Below are 17,727 nucleotides of genomic sequence, written 5' to 3' on the forward strand. Positions count from 1 at the left end.
TAATTTAGTGTTTTGTTTTTTAATACTTTTTTTATATTTGATTTTTTATTATTCAATTTTTATTTATTTATTTTTTTATTAAACCTATAAGGCATTTAAAATATTAGAATTTTTAAATTAAATTTTTGTTTTTAATATTTTAAATTAATTTTTTTTCAAATTTAAATAACCGTAGAATTTACTATTTACTATTTAAATTTAAATTTATATTTACTATTTATTTCGTTTTTTATTTCTAATTTATTTAGTTATTCTTATTATTAGTTATTCTTCTTTAGTTCTTTTTTTGAAAAAAAAATTTTCAATTAATTTTCATGAAGCAATTCTTTTATTTCAGAAAAGAACAAATTTTTTTTTATTCTTTATTTTAAGAAATTATTTTTAGCATCGTTGGTAGTTGTTTCAAAATCGTTGAATAATAAAGAAAAGTAAAAAATACAATTTTTCCGAATTATTAAAAATAGTGGAAACGGAAATAAAAATTTTAAAGATTCATTTAAAAAATAAATGTAGAATAAAGAAAGTATTTTTGAATTTAAAAATTTGTTTAAATTTACTAAATTTAAAGAAATACAATATTATTTATCTATAAAAAATTTTTTTTTTTAAATTAATTTACAAGATTATAATTACAAAATTATTCAAAAATTGTATTTTTCTATCATTTATTATTAATTTTATTTCTAATAATATCATTAATTAATTTTATTCCTAATAAATAAAAATTGAAGTTATTATCATACTTTTATATTATGAAATTCGATAAAAGCAAAATTTAATTTATTGGATTTTTGTAAATTAAAATTGAAAAATTGAGAAAACAATTTTTCTTTCTTTCTTTTTTTTTTTACAAAACTCAATGTATTAAGCAAATCAAAAAAAAAAATTTACAATATATTGAGATAATTTTCCACATTAAAAAAAAAGAAAAGAAAGACAGAAAAAAATCTTATATTCTCACAGAAAATAGTGGGGGAAAAAAAAATAAATTAAAAATTAAAAAAAATATTTACACAAAACACTCACACACTTGTTGATTAAAGCTGCATGTAATATTTAATTATTATTGTTATTATTCACTAACTAATCCTTGGCTTCTTCTCCGGTGGTGGTTTCATGTCTTTCTTTTCAGTTTTTACCTCCTGCTTTACTTCGACAGCTGTAAAAAAAAAAAAAAAAATTCTCATTACTAAAATTGAAGAATTTTCAAATAAAAATTCAAATAATTTAATAAACAATATATAAAAAAAAACTTGAAAAATATTCAAACTTCGGAATTAAAGCAATAAGAAAAATATAATGAATATTAAATTAATAAATTTAATTTAATAAATATATTTCAATAATTAAATAACTTAAATAATAAACAATAAAAATAATTATTAATAAATAAAAATTTTATTAGTTATTTTATTTAATGAATTTTAATTTTTCTTTTTTATTCAAAGTTGTTAAAAAAACGTAATTAATTAATATTATAAATTTGAGTTTAATTATTTTATTTTGTGAGTTTAAAATTGATTTTTTTTTCTATTAAAAATTGTGAAAAAGAAAAAAGTGAACATGAAAATAATTCTTACGAGGTTCAATTGCGGGTTGAATTGGTTTTGGAACGGGAATTGGAAATTTTCTTGTCAATTCAGCCAATAACATATCAACTCTCTGCCGTTGAAATAAAGAACTTGGTTCTTCTCTCACAACTGTTTCTTTTTTTTGAGTGACGGTTTTTCCATTTTTAAAATCCCACGAATAACCCTTACTCGGATGATATCGCGAACAGGAACTAACTTCATCGAATGCACTTTGTAAATGATGAATTGTCGTCAACTGTAGAAAAAAGAGAATTTTTATTTCCTTTTTTTTTGCAACATAAAAACATTTTTCAATATTTCAGGCCTCGGATCGACTTTAAGGCACAAGAAAAGTCGTTTTAGTCCGATTTATATTCGAAAAAAAGTCGAAAAAGTCGATTTTTTCAATTTAAAACAAAAATTTAATTGGTTAATGAATATTTTACTTTAAATAACTAATGTTATTAGATATTAAATTTATTTTATTAATTCTATAATGAGAATAATTTTATATAAGAATATTATCAAGAATTTTTAGAAATAATTGAATATCAAAAGATTTTGTTAATTTTCAAAGAATAATTAAATTTTACAGAAATGAAAATAATTTATGTTTTTGGAAAAAAAATGATTTCTCATAGTTAAATTTTCGAAAAATTGAATTACAATTTTCATTTATTACCATTAAAAATTTGTAAAATAATTTAATTTTTAGGATTTCTTTTGAAAATTTGGAAAATAATTGAATTTCAATTGAAACTTTAGAAAACAATTGAATTTTAGTTCATTTTGGATTGAAAATTTTGAAAATAATTGAATTTTAGTTAATTTTAAGTAGAAAATTTTGAAAATAATTTTATTTTAGTTAATTTTAAATAGAAAATTTTGAAAATAATTGAATTTTAATTCAAAATTTTCAAAATAAATGAAATTCAATTGAAATTTTTGAAAATTGAATTTTAATTAATTCAGAATTTTAAATTTTGAAAATAATTGAATTTTAATTAATTTGGAATTGAAAATTTTGAAAATAATAGAATTTTAATTCAAAATTTTCAAAATAAATAAATTTCCATTGAAATTTTTGAAAATAATTGAATTTTCATTGAAAATTTTCAAAATAAATGAAATTCAATTGAAATTTTTGAAAATAATTGAATTTTAATTAATTCAGAATTTAAAATTTTGAAAATAATTGAATTTTAATTGATTTTGAATTGAAAATTTTGAAAATAATTGAATTTTAATTGATTTTGATTTGAAATTTTTAGAAATAATTGAATTTAAAAAAAATTTTAGATGAAAAATTGTAGAAATAATTAAATTTTAGAAGCTTTCAAATTGAAATTTTTGAAAATAATTGAATTTTAAAAGATTGTGTTAAATTTCAGACAATAATAAATTATAATAAGAGAAATTTTTAGTGATTTCTGTTGATGAAGAATTTATTAGAAATCACAAAATAATTGAATTCCAAAAGTTTTTAATTGAAAAAATTGCTTTCAAATAAATGAATTTTTGAATAATTAAATTTCAAGTGATTTTAATTTAAAAATTTTTGGTAATTTTATTTGCTATTTTTTTTTTTTTTTTTTTTTGAAATTATAAACAATCCTTAAATTTCATAAAAATTTGAATTAGAAAATAATTTAAGGTAATTGAATTTGTGAAGAATTTCATTAAAATTATTAAAAATAATTAATTTAGTGAAGAATTTTAGTTAAAAGTTTGTTAAATAATTGAAATAAAAAAGATCTGAAGAAGATCTGCATTGTATACTAAAAAAATGTATTTTGTTTAAAAATTTTTTAAAAAAATGTAAAAAAAAAAGTCGAAAAAGTTGTATTTTATTAAAATAAGTCGAAAAATTGTATTTTAGAAAAAAATTCGGAAAAAGTCGAAAAAGTCGTATAATCCGTGGCCTGAATATTTCAACTGGTACTTAAAACTTTTTTTTTTCAAAATTAATAGATATATTTCATAAATTTAAATATAAATGTTTTTCAAAAAAAAAAAATATTTCTATTTAAATATTTTTCGAGAAATGATTTATATTTAAATATCTTTTAAGAAATGATTATTTAATATAAAAAAATATATATTTTTATTCCCGTGTTTACTAGTAAATAAATGATTATATTTAAAAAAAAAAAAAGTGAAACAAATTTTAATGGCGAAATATTTGTAATTTAAAATTAGATTAGAGTATTAAAATTGAAAAATTTTTTTTTCAGTAAAAGAGTATTTTTTTTTCTTGTAAAATGAAAGTAGAAAAAAATTATTTTCTTTTTTTTTGAGAGAGGAGGAAAATTTTTAAAATTGCAATTTTAAATGGAAAATTATTATTTTTTTTACTATTCAAATTCTTACCAATCGGGAATTAATAACTGAGGATAAATCAGGTGCCTGATAAACAACACCGGCAATAATATAATAATCAGCTAATGGAGTTGCATCAGTTGGATTTGGTGAATGTCGATGTTGCTTTCTAATAACATATAAAATTGGTTCCTGCACGTGTAAAAGAATATACTCGATTCCCGTTAAATTTCTGTAAAATAATAAAAATTTATATTTCAATATTATTTTTTCTTTTCCAAATTAATTTTGAATGGAAAAAAGAAATCTTTTTTTTTTTATCTATTCAGAGTAACTATGACTTAGCTAATATCATTAATCGACTTTGAATTTAAATCAAAACGATTTAAATTCGTTTTAGTGTCGATCTTTGCCAATATGTTAATCATCATTCAATAAAATATAAAAAAAAAAAAATAAATAAAATAAAAAAAATAAAAAATATACAAAATAAACAATATTTAAATTTAAATTAAAAAAAGGTAAAAAAAATGTAATTATTAAATTTAAAAAAAAGGTAAAAAAATTTAATTATTAAATTTAAAAAAAGGTAAAAAAAATTTAATTATTAAATTTAAAAAAAAATGAGGTAAAAAAAATTTAATTAGGTAAATTTATTTTTAAAATAAGATAAACAAATTTAATTATATAAATTAAAAAAAAATTTAATTACATAAATTACAAAAATGAAGTAAATTTAATTATATATAATTTAAAATAAAATGTGTTTAAAAAATTTTTTTTACGAGTATAAAAACTGGAAAATATAGAAAAATTAAAATTCTTTAAAAAACAGTAAAAAAAAAAATAATAATATAAATATTTTTTTTTTTAAATGACTTGTCTTACTTTAAATTCTCGGGACCAAGCCGTTGCATTTTAATGGATTCATTATTACAGGTTCGATCGTAAAACGGATTAGTTCGTTCTGCGAAATAATCCATTATATTTGTTGGATTCAACATTGGAATCCATGCACTGTCGTGCCATGATAAAGCCAAATGATTTTCTAAAAAAAAAAAATAAGAAAATTTCAAAAAGGAAAAAATTAAATCCTACATAAAAAGAAGAATTTTCTATTTTTTTTTAGTTTTGTTTTAGAGTTAAAAAAAATTTTCTTTTATAAATAACAATTTTCCAAAAAGCAAAAAATATAGTTTATCGGAAACGAAAAAAAAACCGAAATTTTCTAAAAAGTTTATTTTCGAAAATAGTTCGAAACGTATAAAATTTAGAAAATTTTTCCATAAAAATTGTAACATGTGACTAACAGATCTAAAAATCAAGCGACTTTAAAAACGATTTTATTTTTGTCTATATATTTTACAATACAAAGAAAAAAAATTCGAAACTTATTTAAAATTATATAACGTATAGATTTAAAAAAGAAATTTCTATACTTTTAATATATATAAATTAATGCGAAACGCCAAAATTTTGAGGTTATGTTACAGAATTCTGATAATTAAAATTATGTTCATAAATTACTATATTATGGCAATAAAAAAAAAAGAAATTATTTACCTGTTACTGGTGGGCGTCCAGGAATCATTTTGAATTAAAAAATAAATACTAAATAAACTAAAATTTATAAAAATTATTAAAATTAGAAGTGAATTGCACTATAGACGTGTTAACACTAACACACAACACAACGATGACAATTGACGCATGCGTGAAAAAACACTCCAAAAACGGAAATAAATATATATTTTCTATTTAAATGATTAATTAACCAATTTATTATACATTGCATTATTATATTTGCATTTTAAAATCATTTTTATTAACTTTTTCTAAAAAAGCTGAAAAGTAACGTACGTATTGCTAAATAGATTATTTTTCTATATTCAAAAAGTTCGCGGAGAAATCATGCCAACGTCATCAAACACAACTGCGCTTGCGCTAGTACACTTCTCTCATTGGTTGAAAAAAAAACTGTATGTACAAAGCCTTAAGTTACCGTATGAACAATATTAAGAAAAATATATAAAAGACGCTTTTATTTTTCAAAATGCTTTAATATAAAAGAAAATATTTTAAAAATAATACTTACGATTTTTTTTCCAATTTTCTTTTTATATTAAAGCATTTTAAATAAAGGCGCCTTTTTCCGCCATTGACAAAGTGTAGCGCAAGCGCAGTTCCCTTTACCGACGGTCGTTGACATTTTTGCGCATGCGCGCTCATCAGCTGTAGCTCCAATTTTCCTCAAAATCGATGTTGATATATATTTTTATTAGAAAAAAAAAACAAAAACGATTTTTTACCAGTTTTAATCAACTCTTATTTGTTTCTTTGCATTTAATTAGAAAGTCATTGATGTGAATTTATATTGTGTGCCAGTAAAATGCGCGTATAAACATATACAACATAACATTTGTTGTTGAATATTTCTTCACATAACCTCAAAAAAGAAATTTCAAGTTCGTGGTGCGCGTATATGAAATATATATATTTTTACGAAAAAAAAAATCGATTGAAAATTAAAAAAGAAAAATGTCAGGAAAAGGTAAACAAAGTTCAAAAAAGGCAGTGATTAAAGTACGTGAAGGTGGAAAATCAGCGCAATCAACATTAAATAATGCTGAGACAAGTCCTGAATCTGAAGATGCATCAACATTTTTGTCAAATTTAAAAATAATTGACAAAGAAAAACAATTGCCCAAATATTGTTCTATTCTTCAGGTAATTTTTATTAATATTTTTATTGTTGAGAATTTTTTTTTGAATTCACTTTTTTTCTTTGTTGTTTTTTTTTATTTCGTTTATTTATTGTTTTCGTATTTATTTCTTTGTGTTTTGCGAAATTTTTTCACAAATTTTAGAAAAGTTTAATAAAAATTGGAATTTTATATTATTATTATTATTATTATTATTATTATATTGTTCTATTCTTTAGGTATAAATAATATTTTTGATGTTAAAAAATTTCTAAATTATAAAAAAAAAAAATTGATTTGGAATTTTTTTTTTTTAATAACATTTGATTAATTATTTTTAGTTTTGTGAAATTTTAATTATTTTCTGAAAATTAACAAAATATTTTGAAGTTTAATTATTTCTAAAAGTTTTCGATTTTTTTTTTTGAAATATAAATCGACTTTTTTTTGTGCCTTGTCGATTGGCGGCTTGTTATTATTTTATAAAATTAATTAGAAAATTTTCATTTTAAAGAATTTTATTAGAAATAATTTTTTTTTTTTTGACGATTTTCTAATTTTTGGTTGAAAATTAAAATTTAATAGATTTTCTTTTCATACGAATTTTTACATAACATTTTTAGCTACCGAATTTTTGTTTAACAAAATTTTTATTTTTTATTATTTTTATTTAAGCGAATTTTAAGTAATTTAAATTTTTAAATGTCGAAAATTCCAATTCACCGAATTTTAATTTGTACGAATTTTTAAGACGCCGAATTTTGTTTTTGAAAATTTATTTACATTAATAAATTTTCAACTAAAATTATCAAAAAAGAAATATTTTCATTTTTAAAACATAAATAATTTTGTAATTATTTGTATTGTAAAATTTTATATTTTGTTTTCTTTCAGCGAACTGTTGATGAGGGAATTGGAATGGAAGATTTAGATGCACTTCAAATGGAACTTGAAATGATGCTCTCATCAGTTGTATTAAGAAGTCGTGCATTACAAGAGGAAATTTCAAGTTTTTCATCAAATGACGAACGACGTGATAGACGATCAAAAAGTGGCAAGGGCCTATCGCAAGTTGATAAAAAAATACGCGACGACAAAACAAAAGCCAAAGAAATGAATATTAAAACACATTCACCGGTGCCGAATAAACTTTTTAAACAACGTATTCCTGGTAGTTCATTAAATCAATTGGTACCAAATCCCCATGAATTGGTACGCGTCGAAGGTAAAGATGTACCAAAATTGATGCCAAAAAATGATACACCCAATAAATTTTGGGCATCAGTTGATCCATATTGTACTGATATTATGCCCGACGATATTAAATTACTCGAGGAACTTATTACATCGCATTCTGATATTTCGGAATTTAAAAAAATTCCCCCACTCGGTAGACATTATAGTTTAATGTGGGCGCACAATGATTTATTACAAGAGGAGGACGCATCAAATTCAAATCGTGAGAAGAAAAAAAGATCTGATGTTTCACTATTATTGGCGAAAGGCGATAGAAAAGCAAATGGAATTGCTGGTATAATTTTCATTTTTCTCTATTTATCCCTAAAAGTCCCCTATTATATATATTAATTTTTCTTTTTCAAAATTTCAGGTCCACTAACTCAAAGACTTGTTTCTGCATTACTTGAGGAAAATGTTTATGTCGCTAATAATAATACGGAAAATAAATTATTTCGCGATGGCGATCCATCGCCAGTGTTACGCGATTTAACAATACAAAATTCAATGAATCTTGAATTAAGAATGCATAAGGAACTTGTCGATCAGGGAATATTAGAGCCTGATACGCATAAAAAAAATTCCGATGACGATGAAATATTGGCGGAAATAAAACGTTGTCAACAAGAATTACAAGCACTATCTAGTCATAATGTTACACAATTAAAGAGACTTTTAAATTTAACACAAGATGAAAGTAAACGGCAAGCATTGAAGAGAAAAATTAAAAGTGTCGATAATGAAGTTGTTGATCATTATAATAAATTGGTATTATCGAAACAAGGAAAAATGCCATTATCACGTAAGGAACAAGAAAAAGCATGGGCATGCCTTAAGGAAAGGGAAAATCTTTTACAACAACTTGATATGTTACCATCGAATAGTATTGGCGAACCAATAAGAGTATCAAATGCAAGTAACACTTCCACGTAATAATAATAATAATGATAATGATAATGATAATGATAATGATAATTGATGCGCTTGTTGGTGATTTTAAATTAACAGACTCTTTTTTTTTCTTCATTTTTAAGTGAGAAAGGTAGATTAAGTTATTATTATATATATATATATATGAAATAAAGTTTAATTATTGATAAGAAATCAAATTTATTTTTGATTTAATTTTTATTTAACGAAATTTTATTTTCAGCAAATGTATTTTTATTGATACAGGTTTAGATGTAAATTTATCTTACCGTCAAATTGGGGAAATTATAAAACAAAAAACGCGATACTTTCAGTGTTTTTTCTTCAACGTAAATTTTGGAAATTTTTAAACAATTTTCTTTTTTAATATATTGTTTTATGTTGGGGAGAGAAAAAAAAGGATATTATATATTTTATATTTAAAATAATGCGCGCGATTAGTATCTTTTTTTTACAGGCCTCGGTTCGACTTTAAGGGGCAAAAAAAGTCGATTTTTTTTCTATTTTAATTAAATTTAATTAGTTAATTAATTTTACTTTAAATAATTAATGTTAAAAACATTTGAGTTTTATTAATAATTAATAATTTACATAAATAATTATTAATAATTTTTTTACATTATTAATAATATATTTATTTTAGATTATTAATATTTTATTGCCTTTTAGTTCTAATTTAATAAAAAAAAAAAACTTTAAACGAAAATTTTTTTGGATATAACACTTCCCCTAATATGTCGGATACCTGCTTACATCGAATATTTTGCCTGGTCCCTTGAAATCTGATATACGTGGGTTTATAAAAACATAAAAAAAAATTACCTAACCAGAAAATAAAAATTACCGACATAGAAATCTACCTTACCGACTAACGATAAAAATATGAAAAATAACCTACTTAGAAATCTACCTTGCCAACTGATGGTAAAACAGTTTTTTAAAAATGAAAAAATAAAAATTACCGACATAAAAATCTACCTTACCGACCTTACCACCAGCCGATAAAGTAGATTCCTATATCGGTAATTTTATTATTTTCGTTTTCCAAGAAACTGTTTTACCATCAGTCGGTAAGGTAGATTCCTATGTCGATAATTTTTCCTTTTTCAAAAAACTGTTTTACTATCAGTCGCTAAGGTAGATTCTTATGTAGATAATTTTTATATTGTCATTTTAAAAAAAGTTTTAGTCAGTAAAGTAGATTTTTGGGTCGGTAAGTTTTATATTTTCATTTGTAAAAAAATTTTACCATCAGTCGGCAAGGTAGATTTCTAAGTAGATTTTTTCATATTTTCGAAAAAAAATTGTTTTACCATCAGTCGGTAATGTAGAATTCTGTGTTGATAATTTTTATATTTCGTGAAAACTTTCTTGCCATCAGTCGGTAAGGTAGATTCCTATGTCGATAATTATTAATATTTAGAAATTTCGGTTAAAATATGAATTTTTGATTTTTTAACTTCCATTAATTCTTTAAATTTAACTCAAATGTATAGGTACTCAAATGTTTATATTATTATATTATTTTTGTATGTTTATTTCAATGTTAATGCATTCTCCACGAGGTAGCAAATTTTTTTTGTTGATCGTAAAAAGGAAGCAAAATGTTCATGTAATGAACATCTGAATTTACAGCTTGTTTTATATTATCATTTTTCCAGAAAACTGTTTTACCATTAGTCGGCAAGGTAGATTTCTAAGTAGGTAATTTTTAATATTTTCATTTTTCAAATAACTTATTTTACCATCAATCGGTAAGGTAAATTCCTATGTCGGTAATTTTTCCTTTTTCAAAAAAAAACTGTTTTACTATCAGTCGGTAAGGTAGATTCCTATGTCGATAATTTTTATATTGTCATTTAAAAAAAGTTTTAGTCAGTCAGTAAAGTAGATTTTTGGATCGGTAAGTTTTATATTTTCATTTGTAAAAAAAATTTTACCATCCGCCGGCAAGGTTGATTTCTAAGTAGATTTTATCATATTTTCGAAAAAAAACTGTTTTACCATCAGTCGGTAATGTAAATTTCTTTGTTGATAATTTTTGTATTTTTATTTTTCGTGAAAACTTTCTTACTATCAGTCGGTAAGGTAGATTCCTATGTCGATAATTTTTATATTGTCATTTTAAAAAGTTTTACCGTCAGTCGTTAAAGTAGATTTTTGGGTCGGTAAGTTGTATATTTTTTGAAAAAAAACTGTTTTACCATTAGTTGGTAATGTAGATTTCTAAGTAGGTAATTTTTCATGTTTATTTTTAAAACTGTTTTACCATCAGTCAGTAATGTAGATTCCGATGTCGATAATTTTTATATTGTCATTTTAAAAAGTTTTACCTTCAGTCGGTAAAGTAGATTTTTGGGTCGGTAAGTTCTATATTATTAGTTTTTGAAGAAAAAACTGTTTTACCATTAGTTGGTAATGTAGATTTCTAAGTAGGTAATTTTTCATGTTTATTTTTTTAAAAAAACTGTTTTACCATCAGTCAGTAATGTAGATTTCGGTGTTGATAAATTTTGTATTTTTCGAAAAAAACTGTTTTGCCATCAGTCGGTAATGTAGATTTTTGTGGTGATAATTTTTGTATTTTTATTTTTCAAAAATAACTGTTTTACCATTAGTCGGTAAGGTAGATTTTTGTGTCGATATTTTTCATATTTTCAGTTTTTAAAAAATTTTAATAAGCGAAATGTTTAATGATTTCTGTTAAAGAATTTATTAGAAATCACATTAAAAAAATTAAATTCCAAAAGTTTTTAAATCGAAAAATGCTTTTAGATGATTGAATTTTCGAAGAATATTTTAAAAATCATTAAAAATAATTAATTTAGTGTAGAATTTTAGTTAATAATTTATTAAATTAGGTATAAAAAATAGTAAAGGTAAAGAAAAAAAGATAAAATTCTCACGACAAAGATGTTTATTCGATATCACTGTACAGATTCCTCGCCAAGAGTTGTCTTTAACAACGTGCGTACGCGACGGCACAACAATGATGATGAATCGCAACGAGTATAACAAAAAGAGTTTAAAAAAAAAAAAAAAAAACAAAAAAGTGAGAAAGTACTCGCAACGTTACTGTGAGCAGATACATGCACAGGATTTTTCCTGTGTGAGAGAAAATGGGAGTTGAAGAAGACAGAGAAAAAAAAAATGAGACTATGAATCAGTGACATTGTGAGAGAGATCCCATTTTCATCTCTAATTATTAAATCAGTGTTTCCTATTTTTTTTTTTCGATACATATTTATAATTCAATGGTTTATTTTTCCCTTTAATCTGTAACTTTTGTCTTTTTTTTTTCTTTTTCTTTAATATTTATATATATAACAATTGTGAATTTAACGCTACACGATTACAGTAGACCATGAAACAATTAAGAAGCTATTTATGTAGGCAATTTATTGTTTGAATGAGGGGAGTGAGATTTTGTTTTTTTTTTTTTTAGGACGGTCTGACGATTTTCAATTTACGTGTACGACCCCTTTTTTTCTAATTGAATTTATTTTTTTTCTTTTGTCATTTAATGTGCAATTTGAAGTTTGTCCATTGTCACACCGTCGCTCCCCCACGGATCAGTGTCATTGGTCTTCCTAATGATCTCATGAACTCCCGCGTACCAGGAACAGCTGTCGTCCCATTTTGTCCCCATTTGGGGGTTGAGAACGCGAGAGACGTCCACGCTGTGCCTTGGCAGTGACGCACTAGAACTATCGGTATTTTTTTTTTTTGGTTATGGATGTTATTTTTCTGATCTTTTCTTTATTTTTCTTTCTGATAGTTTAGAAGGCGAAGAGGAGTAAAAAGGCCATCATAAGACAGAAAAGACCCATGGCCTCAGAAAGGGCAAAGCCCAAAATGGCGTATGAGAACAATTGTTGTTTCAAGGATGGATTCCTCGCGTATCCGATGATCAATGAACCGAATACAGATCCAATTCCAGCACCTGTAAATTTCAGAATTTTTTAATATTAATTTAAAATAATTTAATTAATAGTGCATAAGTACAATAATTATTATTGTATTATTTTTTTTTGCTATGTATCCAAAATGTTACCGACCTTAAAGTTTTCAAAATAAAAGAAATATATTTAACATTTTTTCGATTTTGAAAGATTTTTGACACTTGGTTTATTAATGAAAGGAATTTTTTATCTTTTGTCAAAAATTCTTTTCAAAAATGTCGGACAATTGGAGAGAAAAGAAAGTTGATCCAACTTTATATTTTTGTATTTTTGAAAAAAGAAACAAATTTATATTCTTGTTTTAGAAATAAAAAAAAATTACTTATTTTAATTTAAAATAAAAGTTTACTTTATAAATATGGAGCCCATTAAGAAACAATTAAAATTGCATTTATAAGGGTATAAAAATTTCTAAAACACTAAAAAAAAAAAAGTTTATTTGATCTGCATTTTAATTAAAAATTATTGGTTTTCTTTTAATTTAAAAATCTTGTTTCTTTTTTTTTCTTGTCTTTCCGTTTTTTTTTATTTTTAAATATTTGTAAATACAGTAAAACCTTTTAATTGCAATTAATTTATAGTATTTTCCGAATTTTTTTTAAAAATCTATTTTAATATTTATCTCTTTTAATTACTTTCATTTTAAAAATATTCTTTTTACTATTTCAACAATTAAATATTTTTTACAATTCTAATTTTTTCGACAAAAAAGGTTTTACTGTTAAAAATCTACGAATTATATATTTAAACAACAAAATTGATTATTAACTCAATTCGTAATTTATAATTAAAATTAAAAAATAATTACAAATAAATTTGGAAATTTGTTACGGTTCGATTGTTTTTTTTTTTTATTTAATTTTAATTAATAAAAAATTGAAACGATAATTACAAAAATATATATTATATTACATAATTAGATAATTTAAATAATTTCTTTATAATTAAAATTAAATAAAAATTTGGAACCGTAATAAACTAAAATTTGAAATTAATTCGTCAGTCCTGACGTGGTGAAAGGGACCTTACGCCAAAAAAATTGATTTTTATTTTTTTATACCAATTGAAAGTATTTGAGTTGCTATTTCATTTCCAAAAAATAGAAATTATTTTTTTATTATACACATTTAAACGTAGGCATCTTTCTCGTATTACATTTTCTGAATCATGTTTGAAAGCACTTTCTTTAACGTTAGCTTTTGTCGATTTTAATTTTCTTATATAAAAATTGATAGTTTTTGAGTTGCTGTTTGATTTCCAAAAATCAAAAATTGTCCCCTTGCAATAGTTTTTTTTTTTATAAACATTTAAACATAGGCGGTGCAGTCTACGCCTATTTATTTGCTTCTCTTTGACAGCACGTCATCTACAATTTGCTTTTAAACCGTAAGGTCCCTTTCACCGCGTCAGGACACATATAAATTTGCAATTAAAAATAAATTTGTAATTCAAAAATTTCGAGAATTTGTAATTAAATTGAGAAAAAAATCAAATTAACTACGTAATTTCATCATAAACGATAAAAGGCTACTTTTTTGCGTGCGAGGATCCATCCAAATGAAGATGAGTGATAGGTTCAGAGGCAGGTTTTTTGCTTAGGCAAAGGAGACATGAGTTGGGATTTTTTTTTTTTTTTTTTTTTAAAGGGCAAAGAGCATTATGAAGGCGATCATGATACAAAAAAGACCCATCGCTTCAGATAATGCAAAGCCAAGGATCGCGTAACTGAAGACTTGTGCTTTCAATGAGGGATTTCGTGCGTAACCGATTATTAATGCGCCAAAAACGACTCCAATTCCAACACCTGTGTGAATTATAGATTAAAAAACAATAGATTTTCTTTTTTTTTTCGTTTCAATTGATGATTGTTATAGAAATTTTTTTTTTTCTATTACGTGGACAATGAAACAATATCTGTTTTTTTAAATTATAAAATAAGGATAATTATTTTAAAAAAATGTTTTCTTTCCTTTTTTTCGTATTTTTAGTATTTTTTTTTTTTTTTTTTAATTTTACCTGATCCTGCAACACCAACAGTTGCGGCACCAGCACCAATGAATTTCGCTGCTGTGTCAATATCGCGGCTAATTGCCGAAGTTTGGAAATTGCGCACGATTGGCGACTGAAATATTAAAAATTTTCGTTATTAGGCAATTTTTTAAATTAACAATTAATTTTAATCAACATTTTTTTTCAATTAAATGTTAATTTTAGTTAATATTTTTATAATTAAATGTTAATTTTATTTAATCTACATTTTTTTGGAACTATTTTAATAAATCAAATATTTTTCAATTAATAATTAATTTTAAATAAATAATTTGAATTAATAAATATTTATTTTCTTTTTTAATTTTTTGATAATAAACCTTTGTAATTGAAGGACCGGAAATATTTTTTTTTATCGAAATTTTTTTATTTTAGAAATTAATATTTAATAAAGGACAATTAATTGAATTTATAATTAAAATTTGTTTTCCCTTACAATATATATATAATGGAAATTAATTAAATTAATTTAAATAAATCTGTTAATTGAAAAATTATTTTTTATATTCAAATTTATTGAAATAGTTTTGAATAAATATATAAATTTTTTTTCAAAGTCTTTACCAAGGAGACACTGCTGGGAATCAGCCTTTGATTCTCTTGAACCGATTGGCTTTGATTTAGTTGCGCGACTGCGCTGCTCATCGGTCGAAGGTAATTCTTAGTTCCAGCCACTAACTGCAAAATTTAAACAAATATTTTTAAATAATTATTAATAATAATAATAATAATAATAATAATAATAATAATATTAATTTAATTAAATATTAACAAATATTTTCATTGAAACACAAGATTTTTAGTCAAAAAAAAAATATTTAGTATAAAAAATTACAAATTGATATTTAAAAATTTTAATTGAAACACAAAATTTGTAACAGAAAATAACATTTTTTTAAAAAATTCACTATTAAAAATTGCAAAATTGGTATTCAAAAATTTTTCATTGAAAAACGAAATTTATAGTCGAAAATAAAAAAAAATTATATTTACAGTAATTTTTAGTTAAAATTCGAAAATTTCTAATAGAAGAAAAATTTATTTTTTTTAAATAAAGATTATTTGAAAATTTACGAGAAAAATTGAAATAAACAAATTAGAATTTAAAATATAAGGGAAAATAGAATTCAAAAAGCAAAAAATTTTCATTGTAAATTAAAAAAAGTATTGATTTCTTTTATTAAAAATATAAAATTAAAATATAAAAATAATATACATTTTTAAAAAATTCACTTTTGTAGTTAATTAATTATAATTAAATTAAAAAAATTGGCAATTAAATAAAAATTTTTTTTAACTAAATTAAAGAAAAATTATAACGAAATTTAAAAAAATTATATAACATAATTAAAAAAAATAAAACCCGTGTAAAATAAAAAAAATTAATTAAAAATTTTTAAAGAAATTTTAAAATTATAACTAAATTAAAAAATTGTAACCGAATTTAAAAACATTATAATGAAATTAAAAAATTTGAATAATTACAAAATAATAATAATAATAATAATAATAATAATAAAAAATTATAATTAAAAATAAATGAAAAAAAATTGAAATGTCACCAAAATAAAATAAATCAAATAATAATAATAATAATAATAATAATAATAATAATAATAATTAATTATAATTAAAAATAAATTTAAAAAATTGAAATGTCACTAAAATAAAATAAATCAAGGACAATAATAATTAAATAATTAATTAGTTACTGTATTTCACTTCGAAATGAAAAAAAAAAAAACTTACATGTTTTTTTTTCTATAAAATAGATTTAAAAGCACATTACATAATTTCATTTTACACTCGTTTAAAGTACATTCTATAACCTTAAATATTGTCCTAATCGAACCAAAAAAGAAAAAAAAACTTCCAATTTAAATTAATTTCTTCCGAAAAACAATATTTTTTAGATAGAAACAAAAAAAACAAAAAAAAAATGTAATAAATTAATTTTTTTGTACAATAAAAATAAATTCCATAAAGAAAATGTAAAATTAATTCAAATAAAAAAACTATCGTTAATAAAAATAAAAACCTTGAAAACAATTTAAAAAATGAAAAAAAAAATCATTAAAATCAGATTACATAATTATCAAATTTTCATAAAATTAAAGTACAATAAAACTTGACAGAGAAACAAAATTTACAAAAAATTTAATTATTGACAACTCCAAAATGTCAACAGAAAAAAATAACCAAAAATCAAGAAAAAAAATTATTATATGTCAGGGGGGGGAGGGAGGGGGAATCATTAAAAATTCCGAAACTAGGCCAGAAATATAAATCGATTTAAAAATAATAATAATAATAAAAAAAAAACACATTTCAATACATTAAAATTCGTTAAATATTCACTTTTCTGTATAATTTTAATTTTAACACAAGTTTCAGTGAGAAAAATTAAAAGAAAGGTTATATAAGTTACTTACGGTGGATCTGGCAACCGGTGCAATGAGTCGTGTGCAATACATGATGTAGTTGTTTTAAAGGTCTCTTCACCTCAATTTACCTGTAAATGAAGATTTTTGTTTAAAAGAGCCGATGATAAGATGTTTTCTTTTTTTTCTCTCTCTCTCTCTCCCGAATTCACAGACGAAAAAATCGAACGAGTGTTAAAGAGCAAAGGGGAAGTTACGTAACGTTTGAAAAATTTGACTGGAATAAAAAGTAGAAAGAAAAATTCCCACGAGACACGTAAAACGTGGGTTCACTTACTCCGAAATACGAATCTCTAACACCATCAAATTAAAAAAGAATATTTATTACGAATCCATAGTATATAGGGAAAGGCGAGGTCAATCCAAAAAAGGGGGAAAAATGGCCGAGACTTGAGTTCCGTGTCGCGCGTCACTGGATTCGTGACAAAAAAAAAAGGATTTTCCACAATGAAAAATGGGAAATGTTCAATTGAATTTCGCGCACTTGTATGAAAGGTAAATGTTTGGAATTTTTTTC

General features: G+C 22.5%; 3 protein-coding genes across 6 annotated transcripts in view; 1 reads left to right on the forward strand and 2 right to left on the reverse strand.

Moving 5' to 3' along the window:
- Positions 1-935: 935 nt before the first annotated feature.
- On the reverse strand, positions 936-5,609 carry LOC127281360 (mediator of RNA polymerase II transcription subunit 6). Its single transcript, XM_051305044.1, has 5 exons — positions 5,454-5,609; positions 4,779-4,938; positions 3,942-4,122; positions 1,581-1,827; positions 936-1,159 (listed from the first exon to the last, which is right to left on the reverse strand). Exons 1-5 carry the CDS (start codon positions 5,479-5,481, stop codon positions 1,080-1,082), a joined length of 696 nt encoding a protein of 231 aa, XP_051161001.1. The 5' UTR covers positions 5,482-5,609; the 3' UTR covers positions 936-1,079.
- A 507-nt stretch (positions 5,610-6,116) lies between these two features.
- Positions 6,117-8,937, forward strand: LOC127281350 (transcriptional adapter 3-B). Its single transcript, XM_051305032.1, has 3 exons — positions 6,117-6,617; positions 7,487-8,123; positions 8,202-8,937. Exons 1-3 carry the CDS (start codon positions 6,429-6,431, stop codon positions 8,759-8,761), a joined length of 1,386 nt encoding a protein of 461 aa, XP_051160989.1. The 5' UTR covers positions 6,117-6,428; the 3' UTR covers positions 8,762-8,937.
- Positions 8,938-12,256: 3,319 nt separating this feature from the next.
- Positions 12,257-17,727, reverse strand: part of LOC127281364 (ATP synthase lipid-binding protein, mitochondrial) — a 98,876-nt gene continuing 93,405 nt past the window's right edge. For 3 of the 4 annotated variants that reach the window (XM_051305049.1, XM_051305052.1, XM_051305050.1), the window contains exons 2-5: positions 17,202-17,282; positions 15,334-15,447; positions 14,737-14,842; positions 12,257-12,701 (exon numbers count right to left, since the gene is read on the reverse strand). In XM_051305049.1, coding sequence (XP_051161006.1) covers positions 12,538-12,701; positions 14,737-14,842; positions 15,334-15,447; positions 17,202-17,243 — 426 coding nt within the window. In that variant the 5' untranslated portion in view covers positions 17,244-17,282 and the 3' untranslated portion in view covers positions 12,257-12,537. The remainder of the gene's footprint in view (positions 12,702-14,736; positions 14,843-15,333; positions 15,448-17,201; positions 17,283-17,727) is intronic. The other variant, XM_051305048.1, reaches the window with a different exon arrangement.

The sequence above is a fragment of the Leptopilina boulardi genome, unplaced genomic scaffold (genome assembly GCF_019393585.1).
Source record: "Leptopilina boulardi isolate dan_hultmark-lab unplaced genomic scaffold, ZJU_Lbou_2.1 LbouV2_266, whole genome shotgun sequence".
Taxonomy (NCBI): Eukaryota; Metazoa; Arthropoda; class Insecta; order Hymenoptera; family Figitidae; genus Leptopilina; species Leptopilina boulardi.

Coding starts and splice junctions, on each gene's coding strand:
- LOC127281360 (XM_051305044.1), bottom strand. CDS start 5,481: ATGATTCCTGGACGCCCACCAGTAACAG. Junction 1,828..3,941: donor CAGTTATTAATTCCCGATTG/GTAAGAATTTGA, acceptor TTTTTTCTACAG/TTGACGACAATTCATCATTT. Junction 1,160..1,580: donor TCAACCCGCAATTGAACCTC/GTAAGAATTATT, acceptor TTTTTTTTACAG/CTGTCGAAGTAAAGCAGGAG.
- LOC127281350 (XM_051305032.1), top strand. CDS start 6,429: ATGTCAGGAAAAGGTAAACAAAGTTCAAAAAAGGCAGTGATTAAAGTA. Junction 6,618..7,486: donor AATATTGTTCTATTCTTCAG/GTAATTTTTATT, acceptor GTTTTCTTTCAG/CGAACTGTTGATGAGGGAAT. Junction 8,124..8,201: donor AAAAGCAAATGGAATTGCTG/GTATAATTTTCA, acceptor TCAAAATTTCAG/GTCCACTAACTCAAAGACTT.